This window comes from Cariama cristata, unplaced genomic scaffold (genome assembly GCF_000690535.1).
Source record: "Cariama cristata isolate BGI_N322 unplaced genomic scaffold, ASM69053v1 scaffold21934, whole genome shotgun sequence".
NCBI lineage: Eukaryota > Metazoa > Chordata > Aves > Cariamiformes > Cariamidae > Cariama > Cariama cristata.
In genome coordinates, this window is record NW_009615023.1 from 1 (window position 1) to 19,454 (window position 19,454).

At 45.8% G+C, this 19,454-nt stretch overlaps 1 protein-coding gene across 1 annotated transcript; it reads left to right on the forward strand.

Moving 5' to 3' along the window:
* Positions 1-821: 821 nt before the first annotated feature.
* Positions 822-18,679, forward strand: FBXL18 (F-box and leucine-rich repeat protein 18). The gene is made up of 4 exons (XM_009699659.1): positions 822-1,016; positions 1,907-3,447; positions 6,313-6,531; positions 18,224-18,679. Exons 1-4 carry the CDS (start codon positions 864-866, stop codon positions 18,378-18,380), a joined length of 2,070 nt encoding a protein of 689 aa, XP_009697961.1. The 5' UTR covers positions 822-863; the 3' UTR covers positions 18,381-18,679.
* The last annotated feature ends 775 nt before the right edge of the window (positions 18,680-19,454 follow it).

The following is a 19,454-nucleotide window of genomic DNA, read 5'->3' on the forward strand; positions in this document are numbered from 1 at the left end:
CCCCCCCTTCCCTTTAGGGAATGCCATGGCATTAATGCCAATCTGAGCTTTACTAAAGATGGTGCTGAAGTCCCAGCTGCCCCCCGAAACTGCCATCATCACGATGGGGTGGGCTGGGGTCCACGTCCAGTCCCTGCACCGCACAAGACACTGTGCACCCCATCACCGCCTTGTCAGGCAGCCCTGATGGGTTTGGGGTGTGGTTGCTGGGGTGCCTCTTGTCACCCCAGTGTCGAAGGAAGGGAGCGTGGGGTGGAGGAGCAAAGGGGCTGTCATGTCCCCTTTGGAGCCCAGCTGCCAATTGTGTGGTTTCTTATGGTTAAGGTGTAAGCACGTTGCAAAAGAGCTATGGGTGATCCGATGCTGGACTGCAGTTTTGTTTGTGTGTGTATATATATGTATATATGGTTATGTAACTCTTAAGGTTATTGAAATGGATGGCACTTAGAGGAAAGATGTAGAAAGAGACTGCTGCGTTATACTTAGAAAAAAATCAGGGACAGTCGTTTTTCCAATTGCAAAGTAAGTGAAAAGTGTTTTTTTCTCCTCGTTCTAAAGTAGCCAACAGCGAAAGAGCGAGTGAAGTACTGTGTCTTTGTGTGAAGTTTTGCGCTATCTCCTATTGTCTTGTAAGGGAAAGCTTTTGCTTTCTTCATGCAGATGGAAGTACTTAAAGATTCAAACATTTCTGTTTTGCCTCACTCTACAAATACTTATGAGACTTGGGGTATCTGTTTTCGCACAAGCTTTGCTGAAGTTTCTGAGCTAGTAGCTTTTTTTCTTTTTTCTTTTTTTTTTTTTTTTTCTATCCCCACGAGATCGTAAGGGGGGAGAGTGAGGAGGCAAGCAATGGCGTCAACTTGATGGAGTTCTCAGATGAGATTCTTCTGCACATCCTCAGCTACGTCCCTTGCACAGACCTTGTCCTGAACGTTAGGAGAACCTGCAGGAAACTCGCAACGCTTTGCCTTGACAAGAGTCTAACCCATACAGTTTTACTTCAGAAAGACTACAAGGTGGGGAGAGTAGCTTGCTGCTTCTGTTAGCTATGAAGACAAATCTGACTTCTGAAAAAATGCCAAGAAGCAGAACTTTCCAATGTGTCTGCATAAATGAACTGCTCTTGAACTTTGAAATCAAATAAACAATAAACTGTTTTATAAAAGCATTTGTTTTCCAGAATGCTTTGTTAGAACAGCTCTGTGCTCCCTTAGTTATATAAAATACCGTCAGTGAAAACGATGTTCTCTGTGTCTCTAGAAGCTAAAATGAAAGTAAATGTGACTTTCCAGTTGTAGCTGTGGTTGTGTAAACTTATCATTTTCTCAAAATACATATTCCATGTTGTGCAAAAATTCTTGTGCATATTGCTGTCAGGCCTGCAGTCAGCTAAGCCAGAAATTGTATATGTGTTATAACAAACATAAAGCTTGGGGCTGAGGGGTGATACGTTTATAAGGACTGTATCACCAAGTGCAGGCAAGGAGAAGCCTCTCTTACTCATTTCCAAAAGAGGAAACTGGATGAAGGAGAACAGAAACATTCTTCTTTCAATTTGAGTTTCCATAGATAGCGTGTTCTGCTGAAATAGCTTTGCTGTTAGAAAATGGAGATGGTCCTCCATTCCACTGTCAGTTGCTGAACAGATTTGGCCTCACAGTCAGTAATGCAGAACCGCACAGACTAAGAAGCTAAAGGAAGTGTAATCTTAAGAGTTGGAGGCATGGCAAACTAAGCCAGTTACCAGCAGTATAATGATTCTTAGACTGTGCTAGCATCCCGAAACCTTTGGATGAGCCACGTAATCTGAGTGTTAACTGCTCTTATCCCCATCTTCAGATGGGAAACTGAGTCAGTGCACACCATTGCCATGTATCTCATTGAATGTGGTTTTGTTTGAGTACAGGTAAACAAAGACAAAGTGAAGCAACTGATGAGGGATATCGGAAAAGAGATTTACCAGCTGAACATGGCTGGGTGCTATTGGCTGCCCAGCTCCACTATTGATCACGTAACACGATGCAAGAACCTGGTAAAACTGAACTTGTCTGGGTGCCACGTAACCTCTCTCCGTCTCTCAAAGATGCTGTCCACGCTCCAGCACCTGCGCTCCCTGGCGATAGATGTAAATCCGGGTTTTGATGCCAGTCAGCTAAGCAGTGAGTGTAAAGCCACTCTTAGCCGTGTCTCGGAATTGAAGCAAACCCTTTACACGCCGTCATATGGTGTTGTTCCGTGCTGCACTAGCCTTGAGAAGCTGCTGCTTTATTTTGAGATCCTCGATCGCTCGCGAGAAGGTTTTATGCTCTCTGGGCAGCTAATGGTAGGCGAGAGCAATGTGCCCCATTACCAGAACCTCCGTGTCTTCTATGCCAGGCTGGCTCCTGGCTACGTTAATCAGGAGGTGGTGAGGCTGTACTTGGCGGTGCTAAGTGATCGGACACCTGAGAACCTTCACGCCTTCCTTATTTCTGCCCCCGGTAGCTTTGCAGAGACGGGAGCCACTAAAAACCTCCTGGACTCTATGGCTCGAAATGTGCGTCTGGATGCTTTACAATTGCCCAAAGCCTGGATTAATGGCTCTGGGCTCCTGCAACACTTGAAGTTCAACAACCCTTTCTACTTCAGCTTTAGCCGATGCACCTTATCTGGTGGTCACCTGATCCAGAGGGTTATTAACGGTGGGAAGGATCTTAAAAGCTTGACCAGTTTGAATCTCAGTGGCTGTGTTCACTGTCTGGCTCCGGAGTCCTTGTTTCGAAAAGCGGAAGATGACATTGACAGTAGCATTCTGGAAAACCTGGTAGTGTCTTGCTGCAACCTGAGACACCTCAACCTCTCTGCAGCTCACCATCACAGCTCAGAAAGCATAGGGAATCACTTGTGCCAGCTTCTGTCCAGGCTAAAGCACCTGCTGTCGTTAGCGCTACCGGTTTGCTCCATCACAGATATTGCCGCAAACGTGGAAAAGCCTCCCACGGCGTCTAATTTGGTCCCCCAAACGTTTGGAAGGAAAGTTCGAATTGGGATACAGACATATCCAAGGAACTTCGCGGATCAGGCAAATCAGAAGATAGAGTCTTCAGTATTTTGGGCCCTGATGGGAAGCCTCCGATTTTTGGAAACCTTGGAAATAATTGGGTCCAGTTTTTCCTCTGCCATGCCCCGCAACGAGCCAGCAATTCGGAACTCGTTGCCTCCTTGTGTCCGGGCACAAAGTGTGGGGGATTCAGAGGTGGCTGCCATTAGCCAATTGACTTACTTGCAGAGCCTCACCTTAGCACAACTGCCAAATATCCTTACTGGCTCTGGGCTTATTAACATTGGATTGCAGTGCCAGCATTTGCGGACTCTTTCGTTGGCCAACCTGGGCATGATGGGGAAAGTGGTCTATATGTCTGCTCTCATGGACATGCTGAAACACTGCAAGTGTTTGAGAGATCTCAGGTGAGGGGCTGCCATTGAACATCTCCATTTATTTTTTGTGGATCTTCAGAAATGTAGTGCGTGGTTTGTTGTGGGTAGTGTTAAAACTGCGAGTGTTCCTGTTCTGGTCAAAAGTAGCTGCAATGGCTTGAAACCTGGGTATTTTCCTTCCTGGCTTGTGGAGAACAGGAAGGCATCGCATGCTGGCCTTGAGGGCTCAGGATATGCCCTTTAACCAGTGTTTTAAGAGCAAAAACTCTCCATGCTGCAACTGCCTTCCTTTTAGATAAGGAAGAGTACATGCTGCAAATTTGGGAGCTAGCAGCCTCTCAGGGCTAGGTTAAATGCTACATGCCTTTGCTGACTTTCTGGCTTTGTGTACACGTACATCTCTTAAATTTCCAGGAAGGAAGAGACTCCTACAATGTCTAGATAATGTAGACTTCTCCTTAGGTTTCCCAATGAGGTATTTTTCTGCCTTTGGTTTGTATTAAAATCTTGCCTCTTTATTTTTTAAATTTATTTTTCTTTTCTTAATAATATATCGAAAACATTCCAGATTTAGAGTTTATCCTGTTGGTGTTCCTCTCCTGGTAGGATTTAAAGGATCCTACCAAGGATCTGATCCTAAAGGGCACACAAAGGACCTTCACAGTAGCCAAAATGTGCTTATGAAAGCAAAGGGCAAGAACCATGATGGTTTCCTTGCACCGTTGTATATGAACACAAATGTTACTACTTCAGAAAGATGCTTTTTTTTTTTTCTTCTTTTTTCCCTAAATTAGCTTCTGTTGGTGAAACTGCTAGACCTGTCAGTCCCATTGTCATCCTCTGTTCACAAATGGGTCTAAAATGCCTAACAGCAGTAACAGCAGAGTCCCTCCTGTGATCACAAAGACAGCTAGTGTGACTAAAATTATTGCTCATCAGCTGAGACTGGTGCTTGTATGCATGTTTCTGATCCATTGCGATAGCAAAGGGAGCCAGGGTGGCTAAAACCGCTCAGGAGGATTTTCATTTTCCACCACTTCCCATTTATAATGGGCAAGGAGCATGTTGGTCTCTCATCCAAGGGATGGCAGCTGTTGGAAAGGCAGTTGCTTGGGTCATGTGAATGTATCTTTATCTTCAGGAGACTAAATAGCCATGGAAGAACTAAGATCTGGGGAAGGAGGTTTGGATGTGCAGTGTTGCTTCGCTCAGTCTAGGCCCTGCAGTTTCCAGAGACTTTGAAATGGAGGCCAAGAGTGATAAAGATGGGAGACAGCGTAGAGCCTTGAATAAAGGACGAACAAGGGTGTCTCCTTGTAACAGCCAGGCGATTCGATGTAAGCTGTCATTGTTCTTTCCTGAGTAAAGTCTAAGGTTTTATATAGGTTTAAGAGGATTTTAATGTTTAGCAGTTCCTCCTGATAATGTAGTTTCCTTTTCGTTTGACTAATTCTCTGCTGCTTTTACCCTTTTTTTTTTTTCCCCTTCCCCATTTTCCAGGCTGAGAAACTAGTTTAAGGGGATATTCCAAAGCAACATTGTCATCTAGCGAGTGAAAGGCACTATTGCAAGCATGGCTGTCGTCTCACAGAGATTAACCTAGAAACCTGCTGTGAGGTTGCAGGAAATTTTGTGCCTTTTGTCCTAAACTTAAATGGACTAATAATGCTGTTGAAAAATTGAAGAGGCTTCCCATTTCCTTAATATTAATTTTAAGCTATTACCCAAAATGGGCTGTTAGGATCTCTTCAGGAGATGCTACCTGACCAGCAGTCGCAGGCTGAGACTCTAAAACAGAATTTATCAATTAACAGGATTAAGTTGCTGAGATACCCTCACCCCCATATACTACAAAAGCCTATGCAGAGATTATCCAGATCAGGTTTGGACGGACAGCTTGTTACCACCTAATGGATTAACCTTCTTGGAGCTCTTGGCGTTGCTGACCCAATGACCGGGATTCCCAAGTGCTCTGAGGCCCTGTAGTAAATCTGCACTGAGCAGATGTGCTCTCCTGGTGCCACCGGCCCCGGGCGGGTTCTCCTTCCTGCAGACTGGTTTCTGTGAGGGAGTCATCCAGTTGTGCTGCTGGTTAAAACATAGACCCCTTGTTGGTCAGGCGTGGCTTCACCATGTTTTTTGGTTTTTGTCCTGCTCTGGGCTGTGACATAAGACTGTGGATTTGATGCCATGATAGAGGATCCTGTCTTTCTTCTCTGGGCCGAGTATTTAATAAATGTTGGATTGACGATGGTTATTCTTTCAGGGGGAGAGCAGTAGCTTTGATCCTTTGCCATCTTTGCCTGGGGAGGGCTGGTTGTGGTCACTGTGTTGGCTCAGAGGCCCAAGTTCTGCATTACCATGTGTGCATTGTGAAATTTTTCATGCCTGCTTCTCTCTCGGCAGTAAACTGAAGATGACCGGTTTGGTGCACTGGAGCACTAAGTCCCTAAATCCACATCAACTGCACGGTGGATGTCAGGTAGCAAAAGGCAGGCTGTGCTTGTCATAACACCAGGATGGATCTGCTGGTCAGACCTAGGGCCCATCTTACCCCACATGCTTTGTGGAGAACTTGCAAAACCAGGGTTACTCCCTGTGGGCCCTGGAATTCTGCAGTTTAGGGCCTTTCTACCTATTTATGTCCTTGTCCTTTAGTACACACCGTTCAAGAGTAACTAGCAAGCAAGAGGTCGGAGCTTGCAACGTTGGGTTTCTTGTGGCATACCGCTGGCACAAGCAGGTAGAAGGTTATTGCGTGTGTAAGTGAAACAGATGGTGGGGGACGCTGGTTGCTCCATTTGCCAGCGCCCCCTGAATGTGCTGTCTTCCTTCTTGTCTGAAAGCGGCCCAAGCATGAATTGCCCATTGACTTGTTTTTGTTTATTCTTGCAGGCTGGAACAGCCGTACTTCTGTGCAGGCGCCCAGTTCTTCCAGGCACTGAGTCATTGCTCCTCTCTCCAGCGGCTTTGCATCGTCTCCCGGAGTGGGACTCTGCAGTCTGACGCAGTGATGTCATTCATGGCCAACTGCCTTGAGGTCATCATGTGCCACATGTTTATGGGAGAATCTCTTACCGTTTGCAAAAATCTCCAGCAATCTATTGTCCGGAGGTGAGTGCGGAAAGGGGTTGATGTGGGATTTCTGGAGCTGGTGAAGATTTATCTCCATTTCCTTGCCTGCCAAGGTTTATATGGCTTGGAGCACTTGTTCCAAGAAGCTAATAGGTACTGTGTAACTGCTTGGCACATGAACTAGCCTCTTACTTTAATAAGAGTGAATCAGTGAGATATTTGAAGGTATTATATGAATTTTTGATTCCATTCCCACCCATGTTCTCTACAGTTCCTTTGGCTGAGTTGAAGTTCTGGATGTAAAGCTCCATCATAAATCAAATGACGCTTTTCGTGTAAACAAAACATCTGCTGACATTTTAAGTACTGAGAGATTTGACCTTGAAGCTTTCCTCCTTTCCCACAAGTGACTAAGATAATTCTCTGTCCTCTAATCACTTGTAAATGTCACTTACTGATAATCCCCTGGCACCGCAATTCAAAGCCTTTAAAGGGTTGTTGTGAAGGGTTTTATTTCGGGGGGGTGTGTGTGTGAGTATTGGTATAATTCTGCCTTTGCACGTTTGGCAGTTCTTAAATGCATTTTGCTTGGCCCCTTGCAGTGTTCTGAGGCTCACGTGGTGGGAAACGTTTGTGTGTGAGCCGTGAACTGCATTTGAAAAGAGAGCTTTTAATTACGCTTGGCATTTTGAAATCTTCTAATAGTGGCAGTCATCTTACAAAATATTTCCCATGCAACAGACTTTCCATTATTATTTTTTTTCTATAAGGCATTTTCTCCGCCTTCAGTGTGTTTTCTTTGTCACCTACTGTTGGTTTGCCCTGTTAAGCTCTAATAAAAATTTCAAATCACACGGCATTATTACTGCATCCTAAAGGGTGCTCCTCCCCCCCAGCCTTTCTCCAGCTTCAAACTGACTTACTACACTTGGCTTGTTTCCGCGGATCAAATCCAGAAGAGCCTATGACTATATTAGCTACCTACCAAACTGCACACGAGATTGTTTGTTACTGCCTCTAAAAGGCTCTGTGTGCCTGGGATAGTGATTGTTGGAAACATCTAAGTAAGCTCCTTGTGACTGACAAGGATTCTTCGAGTTTGTTTTTCACAGGGCTTCATATTTGCAAAAACATTTCTTGATTGATTTCGGTTGTGCTTTGGGGTCCTTAAAGAACCAAAAATCCCCAGTTCACATTTTTTATTTTGTCCTCCCCTCTGAGATGCCATTGCAGCCCTGGCCAAAATTTTAATGTCCACCTACTGAGCAGAAATACACTGTTCTGCAGTCTTTTCTCCTTCTTTTTCTCTGTCGTGGACAGATTCTCACTACATTCTGTACCTCTTAATAATTTAAACCCTGGGAACTTTCCAAAGAGCAGCTGATGCCTCGTGGAAATGTTAAAAACTATTTTTATATTTAGCAACAGCTCTGGCTGTCATACTATTTTTCTTCTTTTGTATTTTATTAATAGAGACTTTTGTATGCAAACAGGATTTTTTTGAAGGTTTTTTTTTTTCTGAAGAGAACATCTGTTCCCACTGCAAATTCTACACCTGAAGTCATAATCCTCTGTGACATTGTAATTGGTGGCTCTGGAAACGATTTTGATGTCACGTAAGATTATGACTTCAGGAGGAGGATAAGCAGTGGGAGCAGATGCTCTCCTAAGCAACAAAGATCCCGTTCTCATGCAACTGTCTCTAGTAATAAAATGGAAGGAACAAAATACAGAAAATGATGTGTAAGCAAAGCCTGGGGTCTTCCACGAGCCATCAGTTGAGTCTTTAACCACGTGATTTTTCCAGTGATCCCATTCTCATCCTTGTACAAATGTGCCTTCAGATGGGGTCAGGAATTGACTTTCTCTTGACTGCATTTTGTCTGCTACTCCAAGGGCAGAGAGACATGCACTAAAATCCGTGTGTCAGCTAGTTCACTGCTTAAACCTGTGGATAAGGCTCTAATTCACACAGCATGGCTTCCTCTAAAAATGTGCTGCTAGTGACTCTCTGATCCAAGTTTTAAATTGGAAGAGCCCATTGGGCAGCAAGTTTGAAGTTATACATCCTTCTGCCAGGATGAAATAAGGTGATTTATCCTTTTTTTGTTTGTTTGTTTGTTTGGAATGTGTGTTCAGATGCTGCGTGTGCAGGGAAAACATGGAGAGTGGGTGGGAAGGAGGAGGCGAGAGGAGGGAAGGCAAGCCCACGAGCTGTTCTTTGTTTGCTCCCTTGCTTGAGCTGGGGGAATTGATCCATGTTACTCGGATCCCGTTAAGAATTAGAGTTCTGGCTTTAGGCTTATGGAGATGCTCTTGTTTAGGCTCAGAGCAGCCAAGTGATTGCTGGTTTTGAACAGGGGGATGGGGCCAAATTGACTCCCATTCTCCCAATGCCTCTGAAAAGAGAAGAAATGTGAGTGGGAACTGGAAAGGGCTAGGGCTGGGCATGCAGCAGTAGGTCGCTGCAGGTAGTAGAGCTGGGCGGGCTTGGAAATGCAATCTAGTGGGAAAACAGACTGGTTTCAGCTCCGGAGTTGTACTGGAAAGTGGTGTATATACAGGGTGTGGTGATGGGAGCTTGGGTGTTAAATCTCCTGCATCACACCAATGGCTTAAAGCCTGAACTGATTCTCAAACTTCCCTTTGACTAAAATGAGGTTAGTATGATGTATTTCTGTTCTACTGGCCCGAAGAGAGAGTTGTTCTCATGTCTGTTAGTCTTGTGACAGCCCTAAACCGAGCACTGTAGTGTCCAGCTTTCTTGTGGGCAGTTTTCTGGTTGAAGTTTGCTGCTATTCGGGACAAATTAGTTTACGTATTGAAGGCATTAAGAGCCTCTGATTCAGTTCTGCTGCTTTTGCAATGAAACACAGTAAGCAGCACAGCACTCATCTGGAGCCCTCATCAGCAAACAAGAGGCTTGCAAGGGCAAGGTCTCCTCTGAGCTTTAGAGAAGACTGTTTCCCTCTGGGCAGATAAATCATTGCAGTGTTTTTCTTTATTCTTTTTTCTTCTGTGTGAATGGGAGGGGTAAGCTCCTTTATGGTGAGAAACATACTCTGTGCACACAAGAAGGGCCTAGTTGTTAGAGTGGGAGATGTGGCTTGAGTGATCCATATCCACTTCCCTGATCTTCCTCAGATTTCACATGTGACAGTGGTGTAATCTCAGTGTCGATGTAAAATGACTTTTTTTCCCCCCCTCATCACATGGTGCTCAGCTGCTGCCACACTTCAGATAGTAGCGGGTCTAATGAACACAACGTTTTCCCTTTTATGCTTGGACCCTAACTTTGCCAAAGTGCTTACCTCCAAGCATGTGTTGCCTTTTGTTTAAATAACTCTTCTGTTGAAACCACTGCAGCGGTCATTCCAGAAACACTAAAATACCATAATCCGAGGACCCACGGTTGTAGGTTCAAGCGTGACCCCAGACCTGTTGCTGTGCCATGCAGAAAGGGGAGATTTGCATCTCCCTTTTGGGCTGAGTTACTGTGCTGGGATTCTCTCTAAAAGCTCGCAAGGGGCCGTGTGTCCAAAGCCCGGTCCGAGGGGACGTGGCTTCCTTCCAACATTTTTCCTCCCCGAGGGTTATTTTGTGGCGTAGTCAGCAGGGGGCGCTGTGACCCACGGAAGCGGCCCCACTCGCACGCTGCCTCACCCTGCCTGTATCCCTCGGTCTCTGCCCCAGGAATCTTGCGGGCAGGGAATTTGGATGACTGCACCCTTGCACAGCCACACGGCGTGGGGAGTGGGCACTTCACGAGTGTGCAGGAGAAGTTGCTTTCCCGGTGAAGCTTACCAACAGAAAACAGGCTGGATATGGGGATGGGAAATGCTTTGGCAAATATCCCCTTGACCTCAAGGACAGATTTTATTTTCCAGTGTGTTCCTTTAGAATTTTGTGGGGTTTTGCGTAAGTGTTTAGATAGCTCCTGTCATTGTAGTGATTTCAAGGACTCTACAACACCAGACAATACAAGCCTGTGAAAAGTCCTTGAAAAAAACACCTTTGAAAAGATCAAGAAAGCAACAATAAAAAAAAAAGCAAAGCAAAACAAAAAAATCTCTGAGACCGCAGTGTCATTAGGGATTCTTCATACATAGGAGGAAAGTGTCAAGGCATAGAGGTGAGTTGTGATTTACAGAAATGCAATCCGAGTTGAGCCACGGTAGAGACCATAGTCAGGAAGCAAAAGATTGTGGTGCAGCTGAAGTGTGTTTTGGGGAGGTGGGTGGGTAACGGGGCTCAGCTGCTCACATCTCCCAAAGGCGCTGTTGTAATCCCCCAGGGTCTGATAGCAGTTGGGAGAAGGTGCGGAGGGCTGGTTGGGGTCCTGGTGCAGCATCCCCCCCAAGAGCTGTGGGGTCGGAGTGGGGAGTTGGCAGTCCTAGCTCAAGCTCTTGCTCTCTGCCCCTGTTCCCCTAGCCACCCTGGCTGGCTACCTGTCTCCAGCAAATGGCTTTGCAAGGTGAGTGTGCGACTTGGGTGAGACTGAGGGTTACCCAGTGCTGGAAAGTGCAGAGAATTTTACTGGTTTAGGACAATCTGCCTGTTCTGGGGATCCAAGACCCAGAGGAAGAGAAACACTGACTTAATCTTCCTTCTTCTGCCTGTGTCAGGTATGAGCACTGCTTAGTTTGAATCGACTTTCAAAATAGGACTCCTGCCACTTTCCACGAATAGCTATTTCTGTTTGAATTGGATCTTACTATTCAAGCTTCTGTAGCATTACTTAAAATTTCCCCCTGCTTGTTTTTGTCCTTTTTTAACATGAAACTCTTGGCTGGATCTTACCGTTTCTTAAAACTGCTGATTCTGGTGACCCTGTGTGGCTGTGAGAGCCATGATGCTTGCTGAAGGGATGAAGCACCCTCCTGGGATTCAGTTGTAGAATTAGGGCTTCCAGGTGGGGTGAAACTGAGTATTTGGAAAGTGCTGAGTGAGCCAGTCCCTCTCCTGGCATTTAGCACAGGGCTGAACTATCACAAATGAATTTTTGCTCACCTCGGAGCTGAGCATCCCCCCTCCCTTGCTGCTGTTGCCCTGGATATCCCTGCGCTGTTCCTCTTGCCTGGATACTCATTGTGGGCTCAGCCTCAAAAAAGCCCTTTTGGGTAATCCTGTTTACTGTTAGTTTGGGTGGGAGGGGGGTGTTAGGGCAGTAAGCGAGTGCAAGATCATCTTTGAATTCAGCGGAGTCCTCCAGCATCCCTCATGCACTGCCCACCTGACTGCTGCAATTGTATTGACACTGCAAAAAGCTGGTATTAGCACCTAGGGCTTATTTGAAAATTTCAAGCTGTTTTTGCATCCCTTCACCACCTTCTCTTCCTTCTGACCTTGAAAAAGTCCCTCTCAGTACACTGCTAGCTTTCCTGGATCCCAGAGCCAGCACAGTAGCTGCCAATCCCGCTCCGCTAGCCTAAGCATGTTGTGGGCTCAGGCCCTGCGTCTGATTGCAGAAGACTTAATGTATCGCTAGGCTGGTGTAGTGAATCATTAGCATCCTGTTCCAGCTTTCATTGTCTGTTTCATTTCCTGCTCTTGGAAACCCCTGAATCATTCTGTCACAGACTGAATAACAAACTGCATCCTTGTCAGCTTGTGTTACCCAAGAATTCCTTGGCGGGCTTGGCGAAGGCTGATTCTGCTTGAGGTGTGGCCCAGACACCTTTGCTTCTACCAGGGATGTTGTTTATGAGTGGGTTCAAATACTTTACCAGCCAGTATGGCTTGTGGGACCATCCCCGATTTGGCATATTAATGTATCTTCTTTTGGGGGTACTAACATATCGCCGTCTTAAATGCATTCCTGTGGTTGACCCAGATGGCTTGTTCTTAACTACTAGCTCACGTGTTTTGAAGGGAATTGAGTCCTGAAACCTTCCTTAGCAGCTCGATTGGTTTGTGCATGAAATAGGTTTCAAGGATTGTCCTCTCTCTCTTGGCTGAGAAATAATATTGGAATAGTACTGTCGTGCTTTCTCTTCATGAGAGTGTAAAAGGCTGAACGGATGCATTAACTGCAGCTTTAAAGCATTTCCATAGTAAAATAAATCTAATTGAGCAGTTATTGCAGTAGCTTTTTAATTTGTGGAAGAGATTAGGAAATAACTTTCAGCTTGCTCTGGCAGAGCACTCCCCTAGGACATGTCCTGGGCGCTCTGGCATCGCTCCTTGGGTTCTTATTCCCTCCCCCTCTAATTGTCCGGTCACATTTGACTGATGCAGAGTTCAGCTGGCAAAATAATGTAAGAACCTCAATCTGCGAGAGTGTTTGATATAAACCTCAGTTCACAGGAGAAGTAGCAGAGTGTCATTCATGACTTAAGGAGAGAAACCACAGTAGAGAGATGTAATTTGCCTCTACTCGGGATGAGTCTGACATGTATTGCTCCTTCCCCATGACACGATGCAGCAGCAGAGGATGCTGCATTGAAGATAATGGAAGAGCTGGCAGTGTTGTGGGCGAATGACTTTCCAGAGTCCCATCTACGCCCCTTCATCTCAGGTTGGAGGCTGTAGTGATGGGGCTTGAGGTTTCACCTCAATCGCAGGGAGAAATGGTAGGCCTCGGGAAAATGCCAGTTTGTCCATATAGACATGAGGGGATGGAAGACACCCTTTAAGGAAAACACTTTATGGGGTAAATATGTCATTGTGTGCAGTTAAGAATCACAACCACTTTCCTCGGGAACTTTTGAAGTCCTTTTCTGAGCTTAGAAAATGAAGTGTGCACAGCGCTGGTACTGTGGCAGAGTTGGAAGTGAGAATGGCGCTAAGGAACGGATCTGCCTTAGGGTCAATGCATGGAGGCTTTGGACCCCTCTTGAGAGGCTTCTGGAGGGATGAGTAGGGGGCAAGGGCCCTCCCTGCTCACAGAGGAAGGGGCCTGGGGGAATCCCCCCTGCAGTTTCTTTGGTGTGGCTGGAAGATGCCCTGGAGAAGCTTCATTTTATGCTATTGGCAGTCACTGTCGGCAAGGAGAGCTTTTGCCGTTCCCTGGTACGGAGTTCAGGGCACGGCCAGTGGAACAAATTTTAAGTGTATGTCTGGCCTTCCCTGAAAAGATGAGAAAAATGCGTGTATGTATATTGGGTCATGGCACTTGTCGGCTGCTCCGGCTTGTCCTGGCGCTTCCTCCGTTCCACCGTGCCATGCTTCAGGGATGGGAGTTTCCAGCCTGGCTCCGGTGTGCTGGCTGAAGCTTTCAAGACAGATGCCATATTTGAACTTTCCGATGTGAGCAAGGTTTCCAGTGAAAACACTTATGCCGTGCCTGGCGGAGGATTAACAGGGTTTTTGTGCATGTAGGTGAAAGAGCTGAGTACAGGGCAAAAAGTGAGTTGATCTGAATTCTCTTCTCTTGGGAAACTTGTGCCTCTCCAGAAGCCGCTCACCAGCCTGTGGGGGAAGTCTAAATGGAGGGGGGAGAAGGTGTGCGACTGCAGCAGAGATTGGTTTGCGTTTGTGAGGGTCGTGCAAACTGGAGTCTGCATCTGCTCTGTCCCCGCTGTGCTCCGTTCCCTCAAGTCAAGCTTCTCCTGGTTTCCTTTCTTACTTTCCTTCTCCAGAGCCTCTTTTCCCATAAGCTCATCTCAGTTTGTGGAGCTCAAAAATCTGGCCTTGATCCCTCCCAATACACCATATTTCCTCATTTTATCTGGCGTGTGCTGCTTTTGTTGCCAGTGCTTAATTATACCAACCACCTTGTGCACCCTTTTTCCTGCTTGCCAGCTTTTGTGAAGTGGGATGTGCTGAAAAGTCTGAATCTGGCAGAGGGCTTTTCTTAGGTTTCTCTGGAAATCTCAAGGGGAAAGATGTTCGTCAGTCCCAGATACTGCCTTATGCTTTCCTTACAAGTAAGAAAAGGTAAGTTTGAGCAGCACCTAATGCAGTGGAGCTGTCCTCTTCTGGGGTCTGTGGTGCCGAGAGTCGCAGCGGGGGCATCGTCCATTGTTCCAGGCTGGCTGGTGAGATTCTCCTATGGCTTTGGGCTGCCCTTTAGCTCGCTCGGCAGGTGGAGTCCTGGGGACTCGCTGGCCTCTCTCGAGAGGTATGTCTGAAAACACACACTGAGTGTTTGCCAGGAGATAACTGCATTCCAGGGAGTGACTCTTTTGTCTTGCTAAAATCGAGGAAATCTGATCAAAGTGCAGCCTTGCTTTAGACTGTTTCTCTTTCTTCTTGACTTTGTCCCTGACCTATATATTGGATCCTGCCACACTAGTTGGAAGTAATTGAGATGGTAGTGTTAGGCTATTTACCAAGCTGTTCACTTGAAAATAACCTGACTGTGTCCAGTCCACACCTGTTCTGGGATAATTTTGGAGGCAAATAACAAAGTGCCATTAACCCTTTCAGCCACAAGCAACCCATTCAAGATCTAACTGTAGAGTGAGGTTATACTTCTGCTGATGGCAGGAGGAATTTGTGACGTGGGGTGCCCTTCGCTCTTTGTTTCCCAGATCTATGAATGATTCCAAGCAGCTGCTGAAGCTGGGCTCACTATGTGTCCACATCCAAATGAGGACATTTCAGAGACCTCCTTGTAAAAGTTGCCGCTGGGTGGTGGTTGGTTTGGTGTTGAGTCTGCTGGACCAGAGGTTGTGCTGGAAAATATGTGTGTGTGTGGGTATTTTCTTTGTTATCCCAGTGTTGTTTCTGATTAAAGGATTTGTTTTGAAGGGGCTGCTAGTCAGTTGCCTAGAAAACTTGCTTTCATTTAATTAATCATGATGAGTTTAGTCTGGAGGTTTTGTAGGAGAGAGCAAGCAACCATATCCTTGGCTTCTTTCCCTTGGAAAAAAAAAAAAAAGCAAGGTTTCATGTGTGAAACTGCAGCTCTTTTGTCTCCCCAGGTCGACACCCTTCTCTGTCCTTCGGGTTTTAATTTTACAAGCCATGCGTTTGCAGAGGTAGATCGAGTTTGAAGTCCATCCAGGTGTGGAATGAGGAAAGAACCGTCAAGAAGATTACAGGAGCTATTCTGCAACTCATTAACTCAATCTCTTCCCCTTCTTGTTATCTCCTCCCCATGCCCGGGGCCTTTCGAACTAGTGCTCTAAGTGCTTCTCACTTAATCTAGCCCACCTGGACAGGTGTATGAAGAAAGGAATTGCCTTCCGGGGAAGGACTCAAGGAGCATAGATTGCACAGGGAGTCTGCTTTTGGGAACTGCTAATCCCAGTTTAACATTATGACAGCTGCTCGTTAAAATCAGGGTGTTTTTTAACAGGCAGTTAAAGGAGAGGCTTTGCACGCACATTTAGCTGAGAATAATAGTGAGCCATGTGCATTTGATTTTTATTTTTTTTCCTTAAATCACGCAAATTGTACATGGAAAGAATTCTCCGGCGTCAACGTGCTGGGGTAGGGAATTTACAAGGTTTGCAGTAACATACGGTTTCCTGTCGAGGGGGGCAGAAAATTACAAAGCTTTCTTTTTTTCTTTTTGTTTTTCTTTTTTTTTTTTTTCTTTTTTTTAAGATCAAGTTCAAACCACTGGTATAAATCCAGCCTCCTCGGAAGGTATACTTACTGTGTTGGGGTTTTTCAGTTGTCTTGGTGGCAGATTGTCATGTAAACTTGTCTAGGTTCTCGTTTTTATAGGTACATGTAAAGGCTGCTTATAAACTACAATTTGGTATATGCTGAGAAGGCAGCATGCAGATCTAATTTGGGAGAGTCTATATACAAAGAAAGAAGCAGCGGTTTCTTTGCCTTGGGGAGATGTCTGTTTCTTCCTAGCTGAACTTCAGTAAACTTGGTCTATTAACATGATTTTCTCTGCAGGACTGTGGCGTTGGATAAGAAACATGAAGAGCTGAGGCAGAGGAGGGACTATCAAAGAGACGTTTACTGTATTTTATGTAATTTCACTGCAGGCTTTACCAACTGCCTCCCAGATCAGCGGTTATTTGCTGGTTGATTTCTTGTAGGCAGTGCTGTGGAACTAAGAAACTGCGCAGCTCCTACACGAGCCCTTGGATCCACTCCTGGAGCGGTGTCCTTTTCTGCCAGCCTTTAGGCGAGAGGCATGAAGGGCAGGTCTGTGATGCAGAAAGACACAAAATTGCCCCGAGTAGTTTTGTTGCTGGAAACCCGTACTCCTGCAGCTACTTAGGTTCAGGCAAGTTAATTTAACCCACCAGGACTGAGCAACCAGCCTTGGAATGGGAGTTTCTCTGCTACGTTTTTGGCAGCTGGACTCCAAATCATTTGTGGATGGGAATATCCTTTCCGTTTCCTGGGAAATACCAGTCTCTTGTGGGCTTTTCTTCAGCTGGCTGTATTGCTACCTGGGATTTTCATGTGTGTTTCCAGCCGCCAAATCTCCAGCCGTTCCCTCTCTGTTTGACAGAAATCTGGCCGTTGCGGAGCTAGAGATGAGCTGTGAATTTTCCAGACACACGTCTGTACAAGAGAAGTTTGTTGAGCAGTGAACTCCTCTTTCGACCCAACACAATTTGGTTCAGCCTCAAGGGACTGATGCTGCCAGTTTGACTCTGCCTCCTTTCGAGTGATCATGAACCGGCCCTTGTCACACGGTTCAGAGGAAGCATCTTGGTGGCATGGGGCTAATAGTCACAAGTCCTTTTAATCTTAAGGGTGTAACTCTTAAGCTATAGCATAACTTCCCTTTACCCCCCAGCTTTAAAACACTGGACTATTGTTATGCTACACTGAGTAATACTATTTCTCTTTCCCCATGTTCTCTTACTCAGCAGGTTGCTGTCATGTAGAGTACTTGCTGATGGGGACTTGCGCTTTTTTTTGTATGGTTTTTTTACATTGTATAAATGGTTTTAACTTTTGCTGTTCTCTTCCTCTGCTCTCTAGTTATAACCCTGCTGCTCCTCTCTCATGTTGTCATATCGGGTCTCTGGCTTGCAAGGTCTGGGATGTGTGCTGGAAGGCAGACCCAGTGGTGTGATGTTGGCAAGAAGAGCTGGGAGGGCAGGGGAAGAATGCAGATTTCTCTGAGAGGGAACCAAAAGACCGAGGCTGTAGATTCAGAAACTGGAACCCAAAATTCAAGTGGCAAACAGGGATACTTGTGTGCGTTTCAGTTAGGGCAAATTCCTGTGGTGCCAAGACAGGTTTTCTGCAACTTGGATTAAAAAGGAGGCTGCAGTGCGTGTGCGTGTGTGTGTGTGTGTGTGCCTGCACACACTTAAATACTTATCTGCAGATCTGAGCTTTCTAAACTTGCCTGTGCTCTAATTGCAGAGTGTAGACTCTGCATGCAGAACAACTCAGCCTGAAGTGATAATCCCAGGCTCAGCCCCGAGGGAATGCCTGGCACTGCTCTGGCCTGATTTTCTTAATGGCTCTGCAACTTGCCGCTTGTTTAAATAGTTATCTCTGAGTGCCCTGCCCGGCTTGGGCAGAGCTCTTAGGATCTCTGGTCCTCTAAGAATACCTGTATGTTGTGATTTATTTATAAATTTTTAAAAACTTCTTCCTCTCTCTTCATGTTAGGCCAAATTTGGGCTTGTGTCAGCTCAACAGAGTCGCTAAAAAGGGGTGCAAGCCCAGCCCGCGCTCCTTGCTGATGCACAGAGAGGAGGGTGGGAGACCTTGATGTCCAGCTGCCCCTCCTGCCTCCTCTGAACAACCCTTCCTTGTCCCCACCACTGCATGATCCATATCCATGCAATCCCCTTCCCTTGCACTGGAGAATTTGTATTTTTTCTCAGCTAATAACCTGTGTCTGATTTAGTTTCCAGGCGGACCGCCCTGCATTAAATGTCGTCATTTTCCCTCTGCTTCATGAGGACTTGACAGAGGTCATCAGAGATGTCCCCATGCGGCACTTGGATGAAATTACCTTGTTTAAGAGCAGAGTGGCCGAGGAACCTCCCAACTTGTGGTGGTGACTGTCACAGCATGGAAAGGACGGTCAGCGTGAACACATGAAATAGCTTCTTGTTGGCCTGGATTCCCCATCTTCAGCTCCTGGCCACCTCACTGGATGCCGTACAATCACTTTAAATACGTGCAATTGCAAAATAAAAAAAGCTGGTCCTTTGCAATGGGGAAACATCTATGAGACATTGCTTGCATCTGAAAATCCTGTCTCAAAGGCTTCTGGAATCTGATGAGTATTTCCTTGCGGTTATTATGAATTGTTTTGTTATTTTACTGAAGTTAAAGGTAAGAGAAACTGACTTAAGGATGCTCTTTCCCCTGTGTCGCCTGGTGTATTTCCTAAGGGCCCCTGTGTACTTTGGCAGTGTGCTTTGTGATATTGGTGGAAATCATTCTTTGCTTTGGTCTATTTTTGGCAAAGTAGAAAGCCTAAGCCAGCTAAGAGGCACAAAAATGTGTTGCTCGATTGAAGCGCATCACATCTTTTCTATGTTACAAATACACATTTGTAGTCACACACATGCAATCACAGATATTTAAAGGGTTTTTTTGATTGAGAAGTACCACAGGGACTCTCTTTTATTCCTGAATAACAAATTAAGGTCATTAGCGCCTCGACCATGGTATGTTCTTGCTGATGCTGTTTCCATCTGTCTGGTGGAAGAAGTTCTCGGCTCTTTTGGAAGTCCTTGCCCTAGGGTAGATGGTGCCTACAGTGAATAAGTTGAGGCTCAGATCTGATTTAAATGCAGTCTGTCTTACAGTGTAGATGGGAATGTCGTGTTCCAGTTCTGTCCTTAGATCCCATGCCTTGAGCTCATGCTAATTTTAGAGATGTTATAAAGTATTTTCACAGTGTGATTTCTGTCAGCTTCTCTGCTCCACAGAACTTCCTCAGGCATCAGTAGTGGTCTGGATCACTTTCATATTGCCTTATTTACTGAGCACTTTTGAAAGCATCAGACAGCTGTACCAAAAGCCAAGTTATGAATTCCTGGAGCTACGTTTCTGGGTGGCAGTCGGATTTCCCTTCTGCTGGAGTATTTTGTGGTAGCACGCTGGCTCTGTCTTCTGCAAAACAA

What these genes read in the sequence shown, in the direction of transcription:
- FBXL18 (XM_009699659.1), top strand. Translation starts at nt 864, where the DNA reads ATGGAGTTCTCAGATGAGATTCTTCTGCACATCCTCAGCTACGTCCCT. An exon ending in TACTTCAGAAAGACTACAAG is followed by an intron (nt 1,017 to 1,906) that starts GTGGGGAGAGTA and finishes GTTTGAGTACAG; the next exon opens with GTAAACAAAGACAAAGTGAA. An exon ending in AAGTGTTTGAGAGATCTCAG is followed by an intron (nt 3,448 to 6,312) that starts GTGAGGGGCTGC and finishes TTATTCTTGCAG; the next exon opens with GCTGGAACAGCCGTACTTCT.